The sequence below is a fragment of the Balaenoptera ricei genome, chromosome 13 (assembly GCF_028023285.1).
Source record: "Balaenoptera ricei isolate mBalRic1 chromosome 13, mBalRic1.hap2, whole genome shotgun sequence".
Lineage (NCBI taxonomy): Eukaryota > Metazoa > Chordata > Mammalia > Artiodactyla > Balaenopteridae > Balaenoptera > Balaenoptera ricei.
Window position 1 is genome coordinate 71,051,460 of NC_082651.1, and position 21,124 is coordinate 71,072,583.

The 21,124-nt window shown below is 38.7% G+C and overlaps 1 protein-coding gene and 1 pseudogene across 1 annotated transcript in view; both read left to right on the plus strand.

Annotated features, from left to right (window-relative positions):
* CDKL4 (cyclin dependent kinase like 4) overlaps positions 1-21,124 on the plus strand; it is a 47,363-nt gene that overhangs the window by 5,476 nt on the left and 20,763 nt on the right. Inside the window, exons 2-3 of the mRNA XM_059942894.1 lie at positions 11,867-12,088; positions 15,501-15,622. Coding sequence (XP_059798877.1) covers positions 11,921-12,088; positions 15,501-15,622 — 290 coding nt within the window. The 5' untranslated portion in view covers positions 11,867-11,920. The remainder of the gene's footprint in view (positions 1-11,866; positions 12,089-15,500; positions 15,623-21,124) is intronic.
* On the plus strand, positions 9,866-11,096 carry LOC132376757 (rho-related GTP-binding protein RhoQ-like; annotated as a pseudogene).

The following is a 21,124-nucleotide window of genomic DNA, read 5'->3' on the forward strand; positions in this document are numbered from 1 at the left end:
TGTTATATGTTTCTACTAATTATTTTGTTGAGGATTCTTGTGTCTATGAGAATAATGATCTGTAGTTTTCTTGTGATTTCTTTTTCTGACTTTGCATTGGTAATATTGGCCTTATAGAAGCAGTTGAGAAATGTTCCCTCTTCTATTTTTTAGAACAGTTTGTGAAGGATTGGTATTAATTCTTCTTTGAATGTTTGGTAGAATTTATCTATGAAGCCATCTGAGCCTGGGCTTTTCTTTGTGGGTAGATTTTTAATTACCAATTCAGTTTCTTTATTTTTAATGGGTGTAATCAGATTTTCTGTTTTTCCTTGAGTTACTTTGGTATTTTGTATCTTTTTAGGCATTTGTTCAACCAAGTTGTGTAATGTGGTTGCATAAAGTTGTTCATAATATTCTCTGTTAATCTTTTTAACTTCTGTAGGGTCGTTCTGATTTTAGTAATTTTTCTTTCTTTTTTCTTAGTCCATCTAGATAAAGGTCCATTAATTTTGTTGATCTTTTTAAAGAACTAAATTTTTGTTTTAATGATTTTTTGCTATTGTTTTTCTGATGATGAGTCAGTCAGTAAGCATATTGCTGTTCCCTTGTATGTGAATGATTCTCTCACTGTTTCTGAGATAGTCTCTTTGTCTTTGGTTTTCAGCAGTTTGACTATGATATATCTAGGTACGGATCTCTTTGTGTTTATCCTATTTGGGGATTTATTAAGCTTTTGAATCTGTAATTAGTGTTTTCCATTAAATTTAAAAAGGTTTTGGCCATTATTTCTTCAAATATTTTTTTCTGCCACTTTCACTCCTCTCTTTCTGAGAATCTCATTACTATTGATTTTTAAAAAAATTTTATTTATTTTATTTTTGGCTGCATTGGGTCTTCATTGCTGTGTGCGGGCTTTCTCTAGTTGCGGCAAGCGGGGGCTACTCTTCATTGTGGTGCGCGGGCTTCTCATTGTGGTGGCTTCTCTTGTTGCGGAGCACGGGCTCTAGGCGTGCGGGCTTCAGTAGTTGTGACTCACGGGCTCTAGAGCCCAGGCTCAGTAGTTGTGGCGCACAGGCTTAGCTGCTCCACGGCATGTAGGATCTTCCCAGACCAGGGCTCGAACCCATGTCCCCTGCATTGGCAGGCAGATTCTTAACCATTGTACCACCAGGGAAGTCCCTCATTACTATTGAGTTTTGTCCCACAGGTCTCTGAGGCTCTGCTCATCTTCAGTCTTTTATCTCTCTTTCATATTGGTCATTTTCTGTTAACCTATTTTCAGATTTACTGATTCTGTCTTCTGCCATCTCAAATCTGCTGTTGAATCCATCTATTGAATTTTTTCATTTCCATTGTATTTTTTGACTCTAAAATTTCCATTTGGTTCTTTTTTATACTTTTCATTCTTCTGTTGAGATTCCCTATTTATTGAGTCATTGTTGTCATATTTTCCTGTAATTATTTAAATTATAATTTGCATAACTTATTTGATCATATTTATAATAGCTACTTTTGAAGTCTTTGTCAGCAAAATCCAACACCTGGATCCCCTCAGAATTCATTTTTATTGACCTTTTCTCTGAGTATCGGTCACACTTTCCTTTTTCTTAGCATGTCTCATAATTTTTTTTTATTGAAAGCTAGACATTTTGGATAAATATTATCCAGAAATTCTGGATTCTGATTTTTCTCCCCTGAGGATTTTTTTATTTTTAATGGGTTGATTTTTGTTTTTGCAAACTGCCTGTATTCCAGAATCTATCTCCTCCCAAGTGTATGGCTGCTAATGTTTCTGTTCAGTTTTTAATTTTTTTAGCCTGGCTTTCTAGAAGTCACCACTGTCTGCATAGCTTAGTGGTCACCAATAATTTTGGCAGTGGTGGTACTCAAACACCTCCAGCCATAAGTCTTTCATCTCTTCTAGTGGATCAGCCTGTGGGTTGGAGAGTGCATTCAGAATTCAGTCATCCTCAAACCTGCCCAGCTTTAACTTTTCTCAAAGCTTTCTCAGGTCTTCCCTATGTATGCCCATATTTTCCCAGTTAGCCAGAGATGTGTGGAATGTTAATCTAGCCCTTCTATGGTTCTTTCATTTTTAGGATCTTCCCATAAATTTCTGGCTATTCTACACCTCACCCCAACTAGGACCACATTTTCAGTCTTGAAAAACTGGTTTCTTTCCCATTTGTTTCATACTGAATTTTTAAGCATTTCACTGACATTGTTGTCACAGGTTTTCAGCATCTGAGCCATATCAAACACATCCCCTCAGGAGGGAGGCTGCTGGCTCATGGCCAGTCCACACTGGTAATACTACTACACTCACTGAGCCAGGGTACAGGGGTAGATGATGGATGGCAGCAGCCTCAGGCAAGAAGCCACTGACTCCCACTGTTCTTAAGTGGGGTTGTAGCAGCTTATCATAAATAAATACTTCTCCATTTGCTTATTGCTTTTGCTCGATTTCCAGATCCTTAAAATTGTTGTTTTTATTTTTGTTTTTGTTTTTTGGAGAGTTTTGCTTGGTCTTATACGTGTGTTTTAGAAGATTTGCCAATCTCTTTACCCCACCATAGTCAAAGTCTGACCCCTTGTGCTTTTTTGTGGGATTTTTTTTTTTTTTTTAAGTAACTTTATTTCCTATACTGAAACCAGTCTAAATTCTCAATCCCTAATTGGGCAAATTTTGGTGACCTCTATTTTTCTAGGAAATTATCCATTTCATCCAAGTTTTCAAATTCATTTGCATAGATGCCTGCAAAATAGTCTCACGATTTTTTAAAAGTTCTTCTGTTTTGATGGTTATTCCCTCTTGTCATTTCTTATTTTGCATATTGTTGTTTCTCCTTTTTTCCTTCGTTAATTTAGTTAATGACTTGTCTATTTAAAATTTTTCAAGGAAGCAGGATTTGGGTTTATTAATTAGATCTACTATTTTTTGTATTCTCTGCTTTATTAATTTCTGTTTCAATTTATTGTTTCCTTTCTTGTGCTTTATTTTGGTTTATTTTGTATAGTTCCTTTTCTATATTTTTAAAATTTGAACTTCATTTGTTAATTTTTAGTCTTTTATCTTTTATTCTATATGTTCGTTTTGATCTCTGGCTTTTCTTCTCCTTACTGGTTTATGTCAGGGTACCTCAGCCATGTCATTATTGACATTTTGGATCAGATAATTCTGTATCATGGGGGTCTGTCCTGTGCCTTGAGGAATGTTTAGCAGCATTCCTGGCTGCTGCATACTCATAACAATCAGAATGTCTCCAGATGCTGAAAAATGCCCCTGGGGGCCAAAACCACTAGTTGAGAACCACTACTTTAAATGTGTCTCATTGATTTTTATATGTTGTATTTTCTTTATCATTTTTTTAAATTTTATTAGTTTAGTTTGTGTTTCCCTCTTTACCCAAGAAGTGTTTAATAGAAGGCTTTTTAGTTTCTAGGTAGAAGGTCTTTTTTTATTTATGTTTTTAAATTTTGTTCCAATTCCTAGTTTGATATTTTATGATCAGAATGTTATTTCTTTTTGAAACTTCCTGATGCTTTCTTTGTGACCTAATATATAATCAGTTTTTGTGGCTATTCCATGTGTGCTTGAGAAGAAGGTATATTCCAGATTATCAGAGTGTAGAATTCAATGTATATTTCTCCTAAAGATTTACTTTACTGGTTACATTGTTTAGGTCGTCTACATAGTTAAATATTTTTGTTCACTTGCCTTGTCTTTTACTGAGTGATGTGTTTAAGTCTCTCATTATTAATTTGTTTCTATACATTTCCTTGCATGTCCTACAGTTTCTGCTTTATAACAGTAATTGCTGTGTTATTGGGGGCTATTATATCTACATTGTGAATTTTTGCTCTTAGCATTAAAAACTGCCCCCTTTTGTCATATTTAATACTTTCTTAGCTTTAATTTTACTTTGTCTGACACCAGGATCACAAACTCCTTTCTTATTGCTTCCATTTGTCCTGTATACCTTTGCCTGTCTTTTTATTTTTAACCTTTCTGAATCACTTTATTTTAGGTGTGTCTCTTGCATACACCTCGCTTTGTGAGCCAAATTGAAAATCTTTCTCATTTAATAAATGACTGAAGCCCATTCATATTTATTGATACAACTTATTGTGGTCCCTATTCTGCTATATTGTTTTATGTTATAATTATTATGTACAGAATGTTAAGTTTCCTGTTTATGTGTTATGTTGGATTATTTTTTTAATTTCTTTTAGTATTTAGGAAAGTTTGTATTTTTGTTTAAGTAGTTACCTTTAGACTAATACTTTTTTTTTCTTTGGCTGTGCCGTGTGGCTTGTAGGATCTTAGTTCCCCGACCAGGGATTAGACCCAGGCCATAGCAGTGAAAGCGCTAAGTCCTAACCACCAGACCCCAGGGAATTCCCTAGACTAATACTTTTTAAAAAATGCTCTTAGTCCTTGTTTTCTTATTTAACCTTTTATTCTCTGGTTTGTCTTTTTTTTTTAATGGTATTTTTTTATTCCCACTTATTCAGTTATCAGTGGACTTATTCTGTTTTCCTTTTTCTCCATTCTTTTAACATATTTTTAGTTGCATTACTTCCTACATTATCAAAGCTTATAACATCTATAAGTTGTTTTCCTTATGTATTATTCTTCCACTTATGTACCTACCTTTGTTTTAGTCTTTAATTGAATACATTAAATGTTCACTATAAATCCTTTTGCTGAAGTTTTCCCAATCAACTCTTGGTTGGGTGAAAGTTATCCTCATAGATTTTTTAAGAAGGGCTCATGAATATAATATTTCTGGAATTCTTGCATGTTTTAAACTCCTTATCTATAACCTTGATACTTGAACGACAGGTTGGCTGAGTTAAAATCCTTGGTTTTCACTTTATTCCCTTGAATTTCTTCAAAATGCTGCTGCATTTTCACTTTGCATTGTATGTTGCTCTTGATAAGTTTGATGTCACTCTAATTCTCTTACACTGAAGTTATTTAGTCTTTATGTCTGGAGGCTATGAGAATATTTTCTTTATCTTAATAGTTTTATTCAAACATATCTCTGAGTTGGTTGTTCTGGGTCAGTTTAGCCAACTACCTGATAGGCCTTTCAATGTATACATTCAGATCTTATTTCCAGAAATTTTTCTTTGTTTATAGTTTCAAATATTGGTTCAGTTCCATTGTTTTGTTTTCTTTTCTAAGGAGCTCTAGTTATACCTTTGTTGTGGGTTTTTTTGCGTGTCTTCCATTTCAACCACTTTCTCTCTAAACTCTCTTCCTTCTTTCCCCCTCATTTTTATTCTCTTAACTGCTATTCTGCCTTTCTTTAATTCCTCTTATTAAATTTTTATTTCTTTTTTTTTTTTTCAGTTACCAGAAACCTGTACTTTAAATTTTTATTTCTATTCTCCTGTTGGCATCTTGTTATTTAGTCTCTATTTCTGAGATTATTTTCCTTTCTCTTGTATTTCTTTCCTGAGTTCAGTCAACTATCATTTTATTTTTCCATCAACATTTGGTCTTATTATTTGAGTTTCCAATTTATTTTTAAATTTAACTTTATTTTATGTATTTTGGCCACACCGCGCAGCATGTGGGATCTTAGTTCCCCAACCAGGGATCGAACCCACGCTCTGTGCGTTGGCAGTGCGGCATCTTAACCACTAGACCACCAGGGAAGTACCTGAGTTTCCAATTTAAAGTGGCTCTTCCTATCTCCAAATGATTGTTAGAGGATATTTAAATGAGATATTGTGTTAGTTTTCTTACACTTCATGGTTAGGTTTTTTTGGAATGATTTTTTTTGGCCATGTTGTGCAGCTTGCGGGATCTCAGTTCCCTGACCAGGGATTGCACCAGGGCTACAGCAGTGAAAGCTCTGCAATCCTAACCACTGGACTGCCAAGGAAATCCCTCAACCTATTTTTTTACTCCTTTATCAATCACTATTCCAGGGAACTCCCTGGAATGATTTTTGTCAGCAGAGATATTTAATTCTCATTTCTATTCTCTTCTAATAATAGCTTTGTATGGAGATTGCTTTCCTCTATTTTATTTCTTGGGCAGGTTTTGGCTTGCAGTAAATGACAGCCATCCTAGTTCAAGGGAAACTACTCTGTCACTGTACCGAAGTGCACTTTCTTTAATGGATAGTGCTTTTTTTTTTTCTTAGTGGTGAGAGGAAGATTTGCATTTCCTTCAGTTTGGGGATTCTCTTTTGTCTTGCAGGATTGTGAATTTATCCTCTTGTTTCTATTTCCCTTCACTTCTCTAGTCTCCAACAGAGACTGGATAAGCCTCTCCCTTATGCCTCACCCTTCCCACTTACTCTTCTCTTCCCCAGGAGTAGTGCACCCTGACTGATGCCTCCTGGATACCCTGTACTTTTTTTTTTTTAATTAATTAATTTATTTATTTATTTTTGGGTGTGTTGGGTCTTCGTTTCTGTGCGAGGGCTTTCTCTAGTTGTGGCAAGCGGGGGCCACTCTTCATCACGGTGCGTGGGCCTCTCACTGTCGCGGCCTCTTGTTGCAGAACACAGGCTCCAGACGCGCAGGCTCAGTAGTTGTGGTTCATGGGCCCATTTGCTCTGCGGCATGTGGGATCTTCCCAGACCAGGGCTCGAACCTGTGTCCCCTGCATTGGCAGGCAGATTCTCAACCACTGTGCCACCAGGGAAGCCCACCCTGTACTTTTAAGTCACGTCCCTATAGTGAATGCTCAGATCCACCAGGACACTCTCAGTACTTTTGCACTTGTAATGTATTTTTCTCTTCTGAGGAGTGATTCTAAGTCTATCATAGGCCCTTCTTTTTCTCTTCTCTCTTCTTTTTTTTTTAAATTTATTTTATTTTTATTTTTGGCTGCATTGGGTCTTCGTTGCTGCACACGGGCTCTCTCCACTTGCGCTGAGTGGGGGCTACTCTTTGTTGCGGTGTGCGGGCTTCTCATTGTGGTGGCTTCTCTTTTTGCAGAGCACGGGCTCTAGGCACGCGGGCTTCAGTAATTGTGGCATGTGGGCTCAGTAGTTACGGCTTGCAGGCTCTCGAGCGCAGGCACAGTAGCTGTGGCACACGGGCTTAGTTGCTCTGTGGCATGTGGGATCTTCCCAGACCAGGGCTTGAACCCATGTCTCCTGCATTGGCAGGCGGATTCTTAACCACTGTGCCACCAGGGAAGTCCTCTTCTCTCTTTATAGTTTTTCCAGATCCCATCCCACTCCCATCTTTGCTCTCTGCAAGGGCTTATAATGGCAGCTCAAGAGATATCTCTTCCAGAATTGGGGGTTTACTTTTCTATTTAAGTTTTAGGTTCCTCTGTCTTCTTGTAATGTTGAAGGCATTGGGTTTATGTGGTTTTATTGTTCTGGTTGACTTCTGTAGCTTTGTGAAAGGTACATGAAGAGAGATTCGATTTAAGCAGCCGTCGCTACCCTTGGCTGCCTCAAAGTTTTCACCGTACGTATCTTGACAGGCCATTTAGGTGTAATGCGGAGCAGGTTTGTGAACTTTGGGTAAAGGCAGAGGATAAGAAAGAAGGCATTTGGTTTAGAATGTACTAATTTTGAGGTGCTTCTGTCCATTGATGTAGAGATGTTCATCAAACAGTGAGATATTTGGTCTGGACCTCTTTTAAGAGATCAGGAATTACCGCTTCTATAAACGCTGGTGGCATCCTAGTAAACTGGAATTAAAGCCATAAGTTCCTTTGTGGAATTCCTGCCTTGTTCTAACTCCTGCCTGTGTATTTAGTATCATCTTCCATGAACATATAAGGGCTTTAGAAAACAGATAATATTGAGATGTTACCAGATAAAGTACTATTTTCTGGTGCTCTATTTTATTGTATTCAAGAGTATGGTTGATGTGACAGAGATCTAAATATTAGCCTTAGCAATCAGTCATTACTGAAACTGTTGAAAGAAAAGGATAATCATAGATCAGTAGATCAGATCACCTACTTGAGGAGAGAAAATAACACGAAGACTAAAACTTCATAATGAAGTTTTTGGCATATTCAGAATTTCCCTCAGTAACCATAGTACCTATCAAGTAGGTTAAATTCATAAATCTACAAAGTTTATAGCAATAACTTTCTAAGGCAAATGCCTAGTTTCTTCTGTCCTCTTCCCAGTCACCTATTACTAGGCTACAGAAAGACAAATGTATGCATGCTTATATCTAAATACCTTTAAGATAATAATACCTATTTTAAACTACAGTGTAATTAATAGTTTTCAGAATATAATCTGTGATGGATTTTCCATGTGTTACTTGAGTGTGTATGCTTAAGTTTTCTTCCTTTTATAAGAGAAAATAGAATGTACAACAATAACAAAGAAATAGCATTTGTAAAATAGTGCAGTAAGTAGTCCTTTATCTTCCCAGTTGTCTGTTTTTATGGTTGCAGGCGAGAGTAGATGGTTTCTTTCTCCACTGAGATAATCTGTAGGTGGAAAACACTGAATAATAGTGAAGTAAAAAAAAAAAGTGTACTCATTTGAAACATGAGAATTTTTTAAAGTGGTCAGCTCTTTCACTTGACATTTCATTACTCCTAATACCTGGATAAAGTGGTCTTCAAATTGTGCATTCCTTTGAATTCACTGAAAGGCAGTATAGTGATTCAAATTGTGATCTCTGGAACCCGACTGCCTGGGTTCTCATTCCATGCTAGGTTCACTGTGCCTGTTTTCTCATCTGTATAATTGAATAAAAATAACACCTACTTCATAAAATATTTGTGCAGATTATTTGTAATTTGTGTAGTACAATGTTATTTAATTGCTACCTATTATTATTAGTATTAGATTATATCAACAAGATTCTGAGGTGGGATTTTTTGAGACTAGAATTTGTGTATTTTTAATTGCTCGATGGATATATTTAATTATGTTATTTGTTATTTAGCATGTAAACCAGTTACCACAAAACTTATGAATGCACGGTGCAAGACAGAAAACTCAAACCTAGTATTTCCATAGAAGTCACTATGGATATATATGAAAACATCCATGATGAATTAGAGAAAACTGCCCTCATTTTTGTGCTTTATTAGTATTTTCTTTAGGATCTAAGAATTTAAGGATCCATTCCTTCATACATATAAAAGCTAAGGGCAATAAATGATGCTCCAAAAAGATTTTTTTGTTTTTAATGGCTGCTTTGTTCAACAGCCCTCTTTCTTCTCTCCACCAGGTGGCAGTAGAGCACTTGGTACCATGTCCTGTTCGCTACTCTTCCTAGTCTCTGCAGTATTGACCTGGGTTAGAAGGGAAAAGATAAACACCGTATACCAGAGTATGCAGTGTTCCTTCAGCTGGGTTTTACAGCATCATATTTTAATCATTTTCTTGAAGATAATGGCAACAATAGATTGGATAAGATTCCTGTACATAAATTCTTTTAGTTCAGCCGAAGTACACACAGACCCATTGTAAGAAACATATGTGGAATCTTTGCAGAAGCTGGAATGACTGCGTAGGACTGAACTAAATTAACGAAATAATGTCCAGATATATTTTTTTTCCCCACAAGTCTTCAGAAAATGGAGGCAACAGTCGTGCTTTTCCCTCCCCCTATGAATCTTTAGTAAAAGACAAAAGAGCCGCTTATGATCCAGCGTTTCCTCCTGGGGAGGCCGGGCCGGGGAGAGGGCGCGGGCGCCGAGCGGCGGGGGCAGCTGGCGGGCGCGGCGACCGGGGCCCGGGCGGGGATCCGAGCAGCGACCGAGGCGGCGGCAGCGCCCCGGGCCCGCCGCCCCCTCCTCTCGGGAGGGGGGAGCCGCTGCATGGGGCCGGGGGGTCGGCCCTGCTGCACTGAGCGGCGGCGGCGGCGGACCCTCCAGGCGGGCTGGGGCTGAGCCCGGGGCCGGGGCGGGGGGCTCCGGGGGGACCACGCCCGGAGGCCGGCCAGCCGCAGCACGGCTCACGGGCCCGGCGCGCTGATGCTCAAGTGCGTGGTGGTCGGCGACGGGGCGGTGGGCAAGACGTGCCTACTCATGAGCTCTGCCAACGACGCCTTCCCGGAGGAGTGCGTGCCCACCGTCTTCGCCCACTGCGCAGTCGGCGACACCGTAGGGGGCAAGCAGTACCTCCTGGGACTCCATGACACAGTCGGACAGGAAGACTATGATGGGCTGAGGCCTTTATCTTACCCAATGACTGATGTCTTCCTCATAGGCTTGCTTCTCTGTGGTAAATCCAGCCTCATTTCAAAATGTGAAAGAGGAGTGGGTACCAGAACTTAAGGAATACGCACCAAATGTACCTTTTTTATTAATAGGAACTCAGACTGATCTCCGAGATGACCCCAAAACTTTAGCAAGACTGAATGATAGGAAGGAAAAACCTATATGTGTGGAACAAGGACGGAAACTAGCGAAAGAGATAGGTGCGTGCTGCTCTGTGGAATGTTCAGCTTTAACCCAGAAGGGATTGAAGACTGTTTTTGATGAGGCTATCATAGCCATTTTAACTCCAAAGAAACACACAGTAAAAAAAAGAACAGGATCAAGATGTATAAACTGTTGTTCAATTACGTGAGGAACGTCTTCAGTGGCCAAGTGAACTGTCCGTTTCTCTCAGAAAGCATATGAAATGCTAAAGCTATACCCAGACCTCTTATAAATAATGAAGCAGTTTAAAACTTGAAAGGAAAAACAAACAAACAAACTCTGTCCTCAGAATTCTATAAAGTTGATTAAGAATGTTTCTTAAAGGTCCAAGAAGCAACAAACAGCATCTGAAGCCACAATCTATTATAAATACTTTATTTCAACTAGAAGGTACAATCTCTCAGGGGTTTCATAGTTTAAAAAGCTACAATCACATCGTATTGTAACTACATAAAAAACAGTGCTGTTAAGTGGAACTGCCTGGCTTAGACCATATACATGTCTGCACAGTCTTTATGGAATCTGCAGAAAGAAATATCTTCTCCCTTTGCTCCAATTAATTGTTCTTGTATGTAAGTTTCTTTCTATTCCAGTATATCCAGAGTGGTGAAGTAACAAGGCCAGCCACGTAGCCCAAGGTTGCTCCAAGCGTGCAGGAGTGGGCCATTCCTGAGGAGAGAATGTATGAGAGCAAAAAGAACAAATGTTTTATTATTACTTGAGCACAAGTGTAACCTAAATATTTCTTTTTTTTTTTTTTAATAATTGACATGTTACATGGAGCTTTTATTTATTTATTTATTTATTTATTTATTTATTTATGTCTGTGTTGGGTCTTAGTTTCTGTGCGAGGGCTTTCTCTAGTTGCGGCAAGTGGGGGCCACTCTTCATCGCGGTGTGTGGGCCTCTCACTATCGCGGCCTCTCTTGTTGCGGAGCACAGGCTCCAGACACGCAGGCTCAGTAATTGTGGCTCACGGGCCTAGTTGCTCTGCGGCATGTGGGATCTTCCCAGACCAGGGCTCGAACCCGTGTCCCCTGCATTGGCAGGCAGATTCTCAACCACTGCGCCACCAGGGAGGCCCCTAAATATTTCTATATTAAAGCTTAATGTGCTTTCTTAAAGAATGCCAAAAGTGTAATAAGGTCATATCTGCATTTACCATGAACACTAAAAATGTACACATTTTAGTTAATGTGCATTCAACTGTAACAAAGGTTTCTGGCGATTGTAGATTTAGTTTGATGCTCCCCAAACTGCATGAGATACATGCTGAAATTACAAACTAAAACTTTGGGTCAGACTTTGCCATTAAAAAAAGACAAAAGAGTCATTCGATTATGAAGAGAAGCACAAGTATAGATGTCCAGATATTTTTAAGTGTATTTAAAATTAAGTAGAAATAAACCTTTGGCGTCCTGGGCAAATTAGTTTTACATAGTAAACTGTGAGAGCGCTGTCCTTGGTAACGTGGTTAAACTGAGTCATTTTATTTTCCAGGTGCAACACTGTACTGCAAGTCAATCAATACAGTATTAAGTCACTTCGACTCAAATGGAAAAGTATGAAAAATTAGCTAAGATTGGAGAGGGGTCTTATGGGGTTGTATTCAAATGCAGAAACAAAACCTCTGGACAAGTGGTAGCTATTAAAAAATTTGTGGACTCCGAAGATGATCCTGTGGTTAAGAAAATAGCTCTAAGAGAAATACGCATGTTGAAGGTAGGTTAACTTCCTCTGTACATCTGTAATATCACGGTACTGGGTGAAATGGGTATGCCAAAATTACAAAGAATTTTAAAGTGATTTTTTTTTCCCCATTGGACTTCAATTTCTTTGTCTCAGCAATATATAAATTGATCATCACTGTGGACTTTGGCCACTCTGATGTTTAAGTGATATTATGAGCACAGCTATAGACTGTTAAAATTGAAGTCCTGCTCTGGTTGGTAAATATTCGCTGTCCTAAGTCCCCTCATCCCGGTGTTTACCCTCCCCTTCAGCCCTGGCCCTCCCCACCACAACCCCAGCCCCGACGCCTGCCCAAGTCCTTCTCCCCATAAACCAGCAAGGAAAAGAGCATCCTGTGGCACAGAGGGGCCCATAGGGCCGTGCCAGGGCCCCTGTGGGCATCCTCATGGATTGGTCCCCGCCTGCGCGATACTGGTTCCTAGACATATTGAATATCACCCCCAGCTACGTATACACATTTTACACAAAGGTTTTAAGTTGTTTTTACTCTGATAGGATTTGATATGCAAGATTCACAAGTTCTCAATGTAAATTTTTTCCTATCCTAAAAATCGTACGATTTTAGAGTGATAAGAAATCTTAGAGGTGCTTCTCATTCAGCACGCTTATTTTATCAGGAAGGAAACTGAGGCAGAGGGCAGTGCTTCTCAAACATAAACCTGAATCAGAATCCCCTGGGGACCTTGTTGAAGTGCAGATTCTGAGTCGAGGTCTGGGGTCGCCCTGAGATTCTGCGCTTCTGACAAACTCCCCGATGGCAGAGATGCTGCTCGTCTGTGGACCCCACTTTGCACAACAAAACTGTGATCTCCTCAAGAACACACAGCCACAGCCGACCTTTACTTTCTTTCTTTTTACGAATTTATTTTTTTATTTATTATTTAGTTTTGGCTGCATTGGGTCTTCGTTGCTGCACGCAGCTTTCTCTAGTTACGGAGAGCGGGGGCTACTCCTCGTTGCGGTGCGCGGGCTTCTCATTGCGGTGGCTTCTCTTGTTGCAGAGCTCAGGCTCTAGCTGCACTGGCTTCAGTAGTTGTGGCACACAGGCTCAGTAGTTGTGGCTCGAGGGCTCTAGAGCACAGGCTCAGTAGTTGTGGCGCACGGGCTTAGTTGCTACACTGCATGTGGGATCTTCCCAGACCAGGGCTGGAACCCGTGTCCCCTGCATTGGCAGGTGGATTCTTAACCACTGCACCACCAGGGAAGCCCCTGACCTTTACTTCTGATGTGCATCATCTGTTTTAGGAAACCCCCAGAAATCCAGTTTTTAAAGGGAGATAATTATTACATTATCTGCTCTTTTCAAGTATTATTTTTAGCAGCTTTCCTCAACTAAAAAGTTTTAGTGTTTTGTTTAAAATATAATTTGATATGCACGGAGTTTTCACGAGCACATCCATCATGATTTTAAGAACAGTCCCCTGTTCCTTGTAGCCAGAAGAGAGCACTGGTCAGACAGCCAGCTCATCACAGAGCTAAGCTACAGGGTGTGTCTGAACCTGGCAATGGGCTGTTTTCTAATAGAAGATGCTTTTTATCCACCCCCTCCCACCAAGTCTTCCAGTAAAGTTAATGCTCAGGTAGCACCTTCCGGGTTACAAGTGCCCAATTTGAGGGTGCACTTGAAGGTAAAAAATAGCCAGATTCCCACTCACTTTGGTCTCCGGTGATCGCTCTCAGAAGGTACATCTTTCCTGCCTTTGGTGTGTTTCACCCATGCGTGCCCTGAGGAGATCCCTTCCGTGATAAATCTACCTTACTTTCCTCACATACTCCTGTTATTTAAATTCACTTTGATTTTCTCCTCCTTATTACCTGTTTTACCTTAGACAAGTCACTGTTTTTCTGGGCTAAGTTAATTTGATTTGCAAAGAAGATATAAATTGCCCATCTACCCAAAGACAGGAGACTTGACAAGGTTAAACCTTGCCTTCACATCCAGCTGTAGCATCTGTGAATCCCTGGCTCTCCTGGAAGAGATTATTTCACCCCCATTCTAAAGTTTTTGCCTCAGTACAAAGCAACTGGCTTACCTGTGTGACCTGTTTCCTCCACTGTTTGCCTTTCTGCTCTTTTAGGCAGTGGAACACATAGAAAACAAATTGATTTGGTGCTCTGGGCATATCGTTAATGTATAATGGATTCCTTTTCCATATAATCAGGCACATAATCACAGGGTGATTTTTTTTTTGTTCTGTTTTTTTGGTCAAGTTGTGCTTACAGATAAGGGAGAGGATACTGTATGAGGCCGCATACTTAAGACTCTCTACTGGGCCTGCAAAATATTTATTGAGCTTCTACTGTATACAAAATACTGCATTCTCTCTCTTTATATAGCTTTCTGAGTAAATGGTACCAAGGGTTTGGAAAGTAGATTTGTCTACTATACTGGGAAAACAAGAGGAAGATTAGTTATAAGTAGGAGTGATCAGATGTCCTGGTTTATCGCTTTTGTCCCAGTGTTCACTCTGGTTGGCACCCCTTTTTGTCTGGCTAGCATCTTCTTTAAAAAGCATACTGGTTCGTATGTGAAATTATACAGTCACCTTACCTATAGGCAGGGTGGCCACATGTGCCGATTTGCCTGGGACAGTCCTGGTTTACATTCGTTACCCTGGTTGGATGATAAATTATGTAGTTACTTTAGTGATAGATTATTTTACTTAATCAGGGTTTTTCCTTTGGTTTACGACATTAAACAGAGGCTGCCTTGTGAAATGCTTCAGTTTGGGAATTGAATTTAACAGATTAAACATCTAAGCATAAGAGAGAACAAGAGACTCAAAGAACAGAGCTGAAAATATGATAAATAAATTTAAAACACAAACTAACTGTAGGGACTCCTAGAATATAGAGTTTAATGAGATTTGAGGGTTGAAATCTAGTATTTCTGAGAGCCAACACTAAAATCCAGGCTGGGTTTAAATCCAGCTGACATTTACATTAAATCTATGCCGATATGTAAGCTAAATGGGTATTGATGCTTTTTATAGTCTTTTACTCAATAATTCCATTACCATTCTATATTAAGGTCATTTTATGACTTGTGTATTTAGAATTTCCACTAAATGCATAAAGGATTTTTTATTTTAGTGCTTAGATTTTAAGTTGTACTTTATTTGCTGTCTCCAGAGAGATCCAAGCAGCTTAGTTATCCTTTATTATGGGGTATATTAGGGAAATTCTTAAATTTCTTCCAACTTTAAGATTCTATGATACTTACTAAGAGTAGTTTCTCTTGTGAGTAACTGTAGTAAAATTCTCTGCAAGAGATGCAGAGAGAATGATGAGCAAGGCCTTTTGCTCTTAAAATTGTAAGGGGTCTGGGAGAAACAGTTACAGGAAACACATCACCAAACTTTGTATTTCAATTCCTTTGCAGCAATTAAAACACCCAAATCTTGTGAACCTCATTGAGGTGTTCAGGAGAAAAAGGAAAATGCATTTAGTTTTTGAATACTGTGATCATACACTTTTAAATGAGCTGGAAAGAAACCCAAATGGGTAAGTAATCTAGAAACTGAAATTCTGTGTGGCCGGTTCCCAGTTTCATTATGTGTGGGATTAACTATGGCAAATTTCAAATCTGAGCCCCTTTCTACCCAGATGTATCTGCTGGCTCTCCCTCTCCAGTCTCAATTTAGGATGTACTCAAAGGGCAAATGAATATTAACCTAGAGTAAATATAATATATAGTATTTAATAGACAAATCTACTGCAAATATAAATCACAATGTATTTCAAGGCTAAATTATATGTTAGATTATCTGAATTCAAGGAATGAAGCACAGTTCAATATTAGGAAATGTATTCATATAATTCACTAATAGGTTAAAGGAGAAAAAGTACATAAGTTTGATTAAAATTTTAAAAGGCAGTTGATAAATTCAACATCCTTTCCTGATTACTAAAACAAAAAACAAAAAAACCTTAGCAAACTATGATTAAAATACTTTCTTTACACACACACACACACACACACACACACACACGCACGCACACACACAAAACTTCTTCAAATAAATAGCTAATTTTATATTCAATGATAAAATACTGAAGAAACTGTCACTAAAGTGAGAAACAAGACATGAGAGCTCAAGCCAATGTAATGCACTAAGAAAAACAAATAGGATATATAATTTTGGGAAATGAGATAAAATCTCCATTATTTGCTTGATATTATTATTCAACAAAATCTAACAGAATTACCTAGAGTTATTAAAACTAGTGGTATTCAGTATAGTGACCACAGCACTCCAAATTCCACACAAAAAAGTAACAGCTTTTGTATCAATCAGCGCTTTAGAAAATCTAGTGGAGAAGGATCCCATTCAAATATCAACAACAAAAAAGTTTAGGAATAAAGGTAAAAAAGAATTGTTCAGATTCTACCTAAAGACAATTACAAAACTGAGATACATAAGGGATTTTATTTAAATGAACATGTATTTCTGGATGGAAATGTTCATTATTATATAGATTCGGCCTCCCTGATTTATTTATTTATTGCACAAAAATCAAATCAGAATGCCAACTGGTTTTTCTTAACTTGAAAAAGACTAAACCAAGAAAAAAAATTTTTTTTAATATTTATTTATTTATTTGGCTGTGCCAGGTCTTACTTGCGGCACACGGGGTCTTCACTGACGCATGTGGGATCTTCATTGCGGCGTGCATGCGGGATCTAGTTCCCTGATCAGGGTTCGAACCCGGGCCCCCTGCATTGGGAGCGTGGAGTCTTAGCCACTGGACCACCGGAGAAGTCCCATAAACCAAGAAATTTTTTAAAAAGAAGAAAGGGAACTCCAACTGCCAAATAATAAATCATATTCGTTTTAGAGATTCCCTTTGACAAAAAGTACCATAAACAAAACTAAAAAAGAAATGAAAAATTAGGTAAATTATTTGCCAGATGAAGAATTAATATAATTTCATATCTACATATGTAGATTTTGCAAATCATATTTCTAAAAAGATTAACACCCAGTTAGAATATATATTCATTCAAAACAAATTTTAGTGAACTCCTACTGTTGTTCCAGGCTGGGTGCTAAGGATACAGTAGTGAACAGAACACACAAAAAAAGTTGCCTAATGTGAAAAAGCAAATCATAAAAAAGAGGGGAAAAATAACCAATACACCTATGAAAATATGTTTATCCTCCCTACTAATGAAAGAAATTCAAATTTTAAAATAAGGTACCATTTAGAATAAGGTGAGAAAATTTCTCACCTATCAAATTGGCAAATATTTTTCAAAAGTCAATATACCCAGCATTGTTAAAGTCAAATCCAGCACTCTCGTTCACAGCTAGAGAGAGTATATAATCAGGAGTGCAATTTGGCAGTATGTGTGAAAATCTTTTAAACAGTTTTCATCCTTTGACTAAGAAATTCCATTTAGAGAAATTTACGGTAAGAAAATAATCAGATAGGTACAAAAGTTATACATAAGAATGGTCAACGCATCATTATGTACCAAAAAAGGGGCGGGGGGACTGATATAATCTTCCAATGGTAAAGATTTGGTTAAGTGCAGTTTGATATATCCATACAGTGGAACACTATGCATTCAGTGCATTAAAAAGCAAGCTGTAGAATAGTTAATGTCCTGGGGAAGTGTTCATGAAATGGTATGTGAAAACATGAGGCTGCAAAGTAGAATGTTCAGTGTAATTGAAAATTTGTTTTGCACTTTCCCAGTGTTCTAGTGAATGCACGTATTTTATTTTTAAAATAAAAATTAATTTTTAAAACAGTTAAAATGATGAATTAATTCATAGTTCAGCTTTATTATGAGCTAAATAGGATTTTGTGTTTTGGCTTTAGAGGACAGATGTGTTCAGCCATCATATAAATTAATTTATAAATTAACATACATTTTCATAAAATTAGAAATGTATGCTTAACGTCATGTATTGTTCAAGGCCCTGAAAATAAAACCTACAGTACATACAATCCAGGTACCAGTTTAATTGAACTGAACGTCTTTCTTTTCCTTCTGTGTACCCTAAGCCTTCCTGCCTATAGGACTTAGCTCATGCTCTTCCTTTAACCTAGAATATTCTAACCTTTTCCACTTTCCCTATCTCTCTCGTAATCTCTAAAATGTGAAATCCTAGATATGCTTACCATCTCTGAGATCCCTCTATCTGGGTGGAATTGCTTCCCTCCTTTGAATACCCATGGAATTTTATTTTCATCCCTGTTATGGTACTTGGCACTTACTACCTTATATGTTTTTATGTGCATACTCTCTCTCTTCCCAGACTGTAAGTTTTTTGAGTGCAGAATTCATATCTAATTCATCTTAATAGCTTCCTTAGTGTGCAGCATTCCTTTATTCACTCACTTCAGAAATATTTTACTGAACACCTCTGCTGGTGCAGAGAATAGAAAGATATAATGGCACAATCCTGCCCTCAAGAAGCTTAAAATCTAATGAAGAGACAGATATTCAAAGTAGCCATTACAAATGACAATGTAGACTGGGTTACCATTGGTGTTCAGGATACACGAGAGGAGCAGCTCCAACATCTGTTGGTCCTGGGGAATCAGGAAGTTTCTGCAGAGAAGGAACCGTTTGGGCTGAGACTTTGAAAAAGGGAAGAGTTGGCCAGGTGGATAATCTTGGTGGAATGCCCAGATGCGAGAAAGAACAAGACATATTCAAGCAACTCTTTTGTTCTGTATGTATTTAGCAACCACAAGGACCTCTGAACTACCCTACTTTCCACTCTAGTGGAAAGTGTATTTGGTGTATTTAGTGTGTTTTACTAGTGTATATAGCAGTTCCAGTGTATCCAAAGTGCTTTGGGTCAGCCCTGAGACTTGGATCTACATAGAGGAATGCAAATATGAACAATGCAGAATACGCCACTCTTTCTCTGAAATGCTAGGTACTTCCAGATAACAATGATTAATTAAAAACATTAGTCTGCTTTCACTCCCTTCTTAAAATCTACTTAAATAACAGCCAAGAGAGTATAAACCCAGTGAATAGCAAACAGAAGTAAACAACCAAACAGCATACATACCAAGCCTATTCGACCATTGTTTATTAGGGTAAATTCACAGTTTGAAGAAATAACTGGTGTGTGGATATGAGATGATCAAGGTAGTGGAAGTGTGGGATGAGAGCTGTGGGATGGTGAGATGGTCATGAGACTTGAGGACTAAATTGTATCATAAAGAAGAACTAATTTAACACTGAAGTAAGATGGTGAAAGTGTACTGCTTCCCCTGCCAAATGAAAGCTTCTGGTGTCCTCTACTTGGATAGAGGGAAAAGCATTTGTTAGATCAATGGCTGCATACTGCGTACTGAGACTGTGTTGGATTTGCTCCAGTTAAGAAACTACGTGTACTTAAACAACTGCAACTGGTATCATCTGATTAAATTTAAAATAATCTATTCCCGTTCTCTAAGATCCTTCTCTGTTCAAAATAGGTACAATAGGAGGGAATTCCCTGGTGGTCCAGTGGTTAGGACTCGGCGCTTTCACTGCCGAGGGCACGGGTTCAGTCCCCGGTTGGGAAACTAAGATCCCGCAAGCCGCACAGCATGGCCAAAAAAAAAAAAAAACCAAATAGGTACAATAAGTAAGCTAATTGGTAATGTGACAGGAATTACCACCCTACCAACAGGAAGGATTTCCCTTTACTGTCATTGCACTATACAAAATGGGCTAATCCTGTCTTCAAGAAGCTTAAAATCTAAGGAAGATATTTAAAGAAACAATTATAAATGACTGTCAGGGTATAAAAACTACCATATGGGTTTATAAAACTACAGCTATCCACTTCTGGCTGGCGACAGCACATCATGTACATCTGTAAATCATGTTTCAATTTCTTTTTTTAAAAAAATTCAGCTTTACTGAGGTGTAATTGACATCTAAAAGGCTTAATTTCCTTCTCAATTAACTGATCATAGATAATTACCCATAAGACTATGGGTGTGGATTGGTGGAGGATGGCAGTGAACCATGAGCATTAAGAAATGCCTTAGTTAGAAGAACACCAGCATCGTGTCCCAGATATGAAGCAGGGAGAGTCTTCCTTTGAAATGGCTTCCTGATCTCCTGGGGATGATTGGCGCCCTGGATGGCAGAGGCCACGAAGGAGCGCTTCACTTCCAGAAGTTACTGTAATAGGCAACAGAGCCAGAGTGGTGATCAGAATGGTTCGGTCTGACCATGGGTTCTCCCACACAAAGGAGATGGGCAGGTCACTAAGCTTCTATTTGTTCTACATAAACTAGTAACTAGAGGCCTGGCTTGAGTCACCGTAATAGCCAGTTTGCAGACCCAGGGCCTCATGAATAAAGGGGAGCCAGCAGCTCTCCTTGGGGAATAGCCCTGCAATAACATCATATGTGTGTACTTGATTCTTCCTCTTAGCCTACCCCAGAATGGTCTGTGGCCATTTACCAGGATAGCTGTGTACTGGGAAAAGAGAGCTACCCAATCTTTCAGGAATTTCTGGTCAGTGCTCTGCGGTAAAGCCAATCACCGGTGACTTTGAAAGCCACTGTGGTTCACCAGTTTGTGGGGGGGTGGTGATGGGCAGCTTAGTGAGAGTCAGGTGGCAAATGAAATTTTGACTTGAATCCATCTCCTGGCAGTCCTAGAAAGTCGAGGAATCCATCCTTGGGGTTATTTCCCCATTTCCTAACTGGATAGTGGAAATAGGTACACTAGCAAATGGAATAAGAGCCACTTGGCTCTGATCCAAGGAATGAAGGCTGCTGTGGTGGGAGGAGCCTAGTAGAAGGGTCTGGCATGCTGTCTCTTTACCAAAATAGAAAACTGAAAGCAATACTGCAGATTTGGGGACGAACGTAGATTAGTGCCACCATTACATACTTTGGAGAGACATAGATGAGCATGATGCCTGTGACAAATCCTCTCTAACACTCCTGTCTCCTCAAAACTTTGGATTTCTTCCCCCTCATTTTACCAATGAATTTCTGGCATTGCAACTTCATTTGGCACAGGCAACCGTT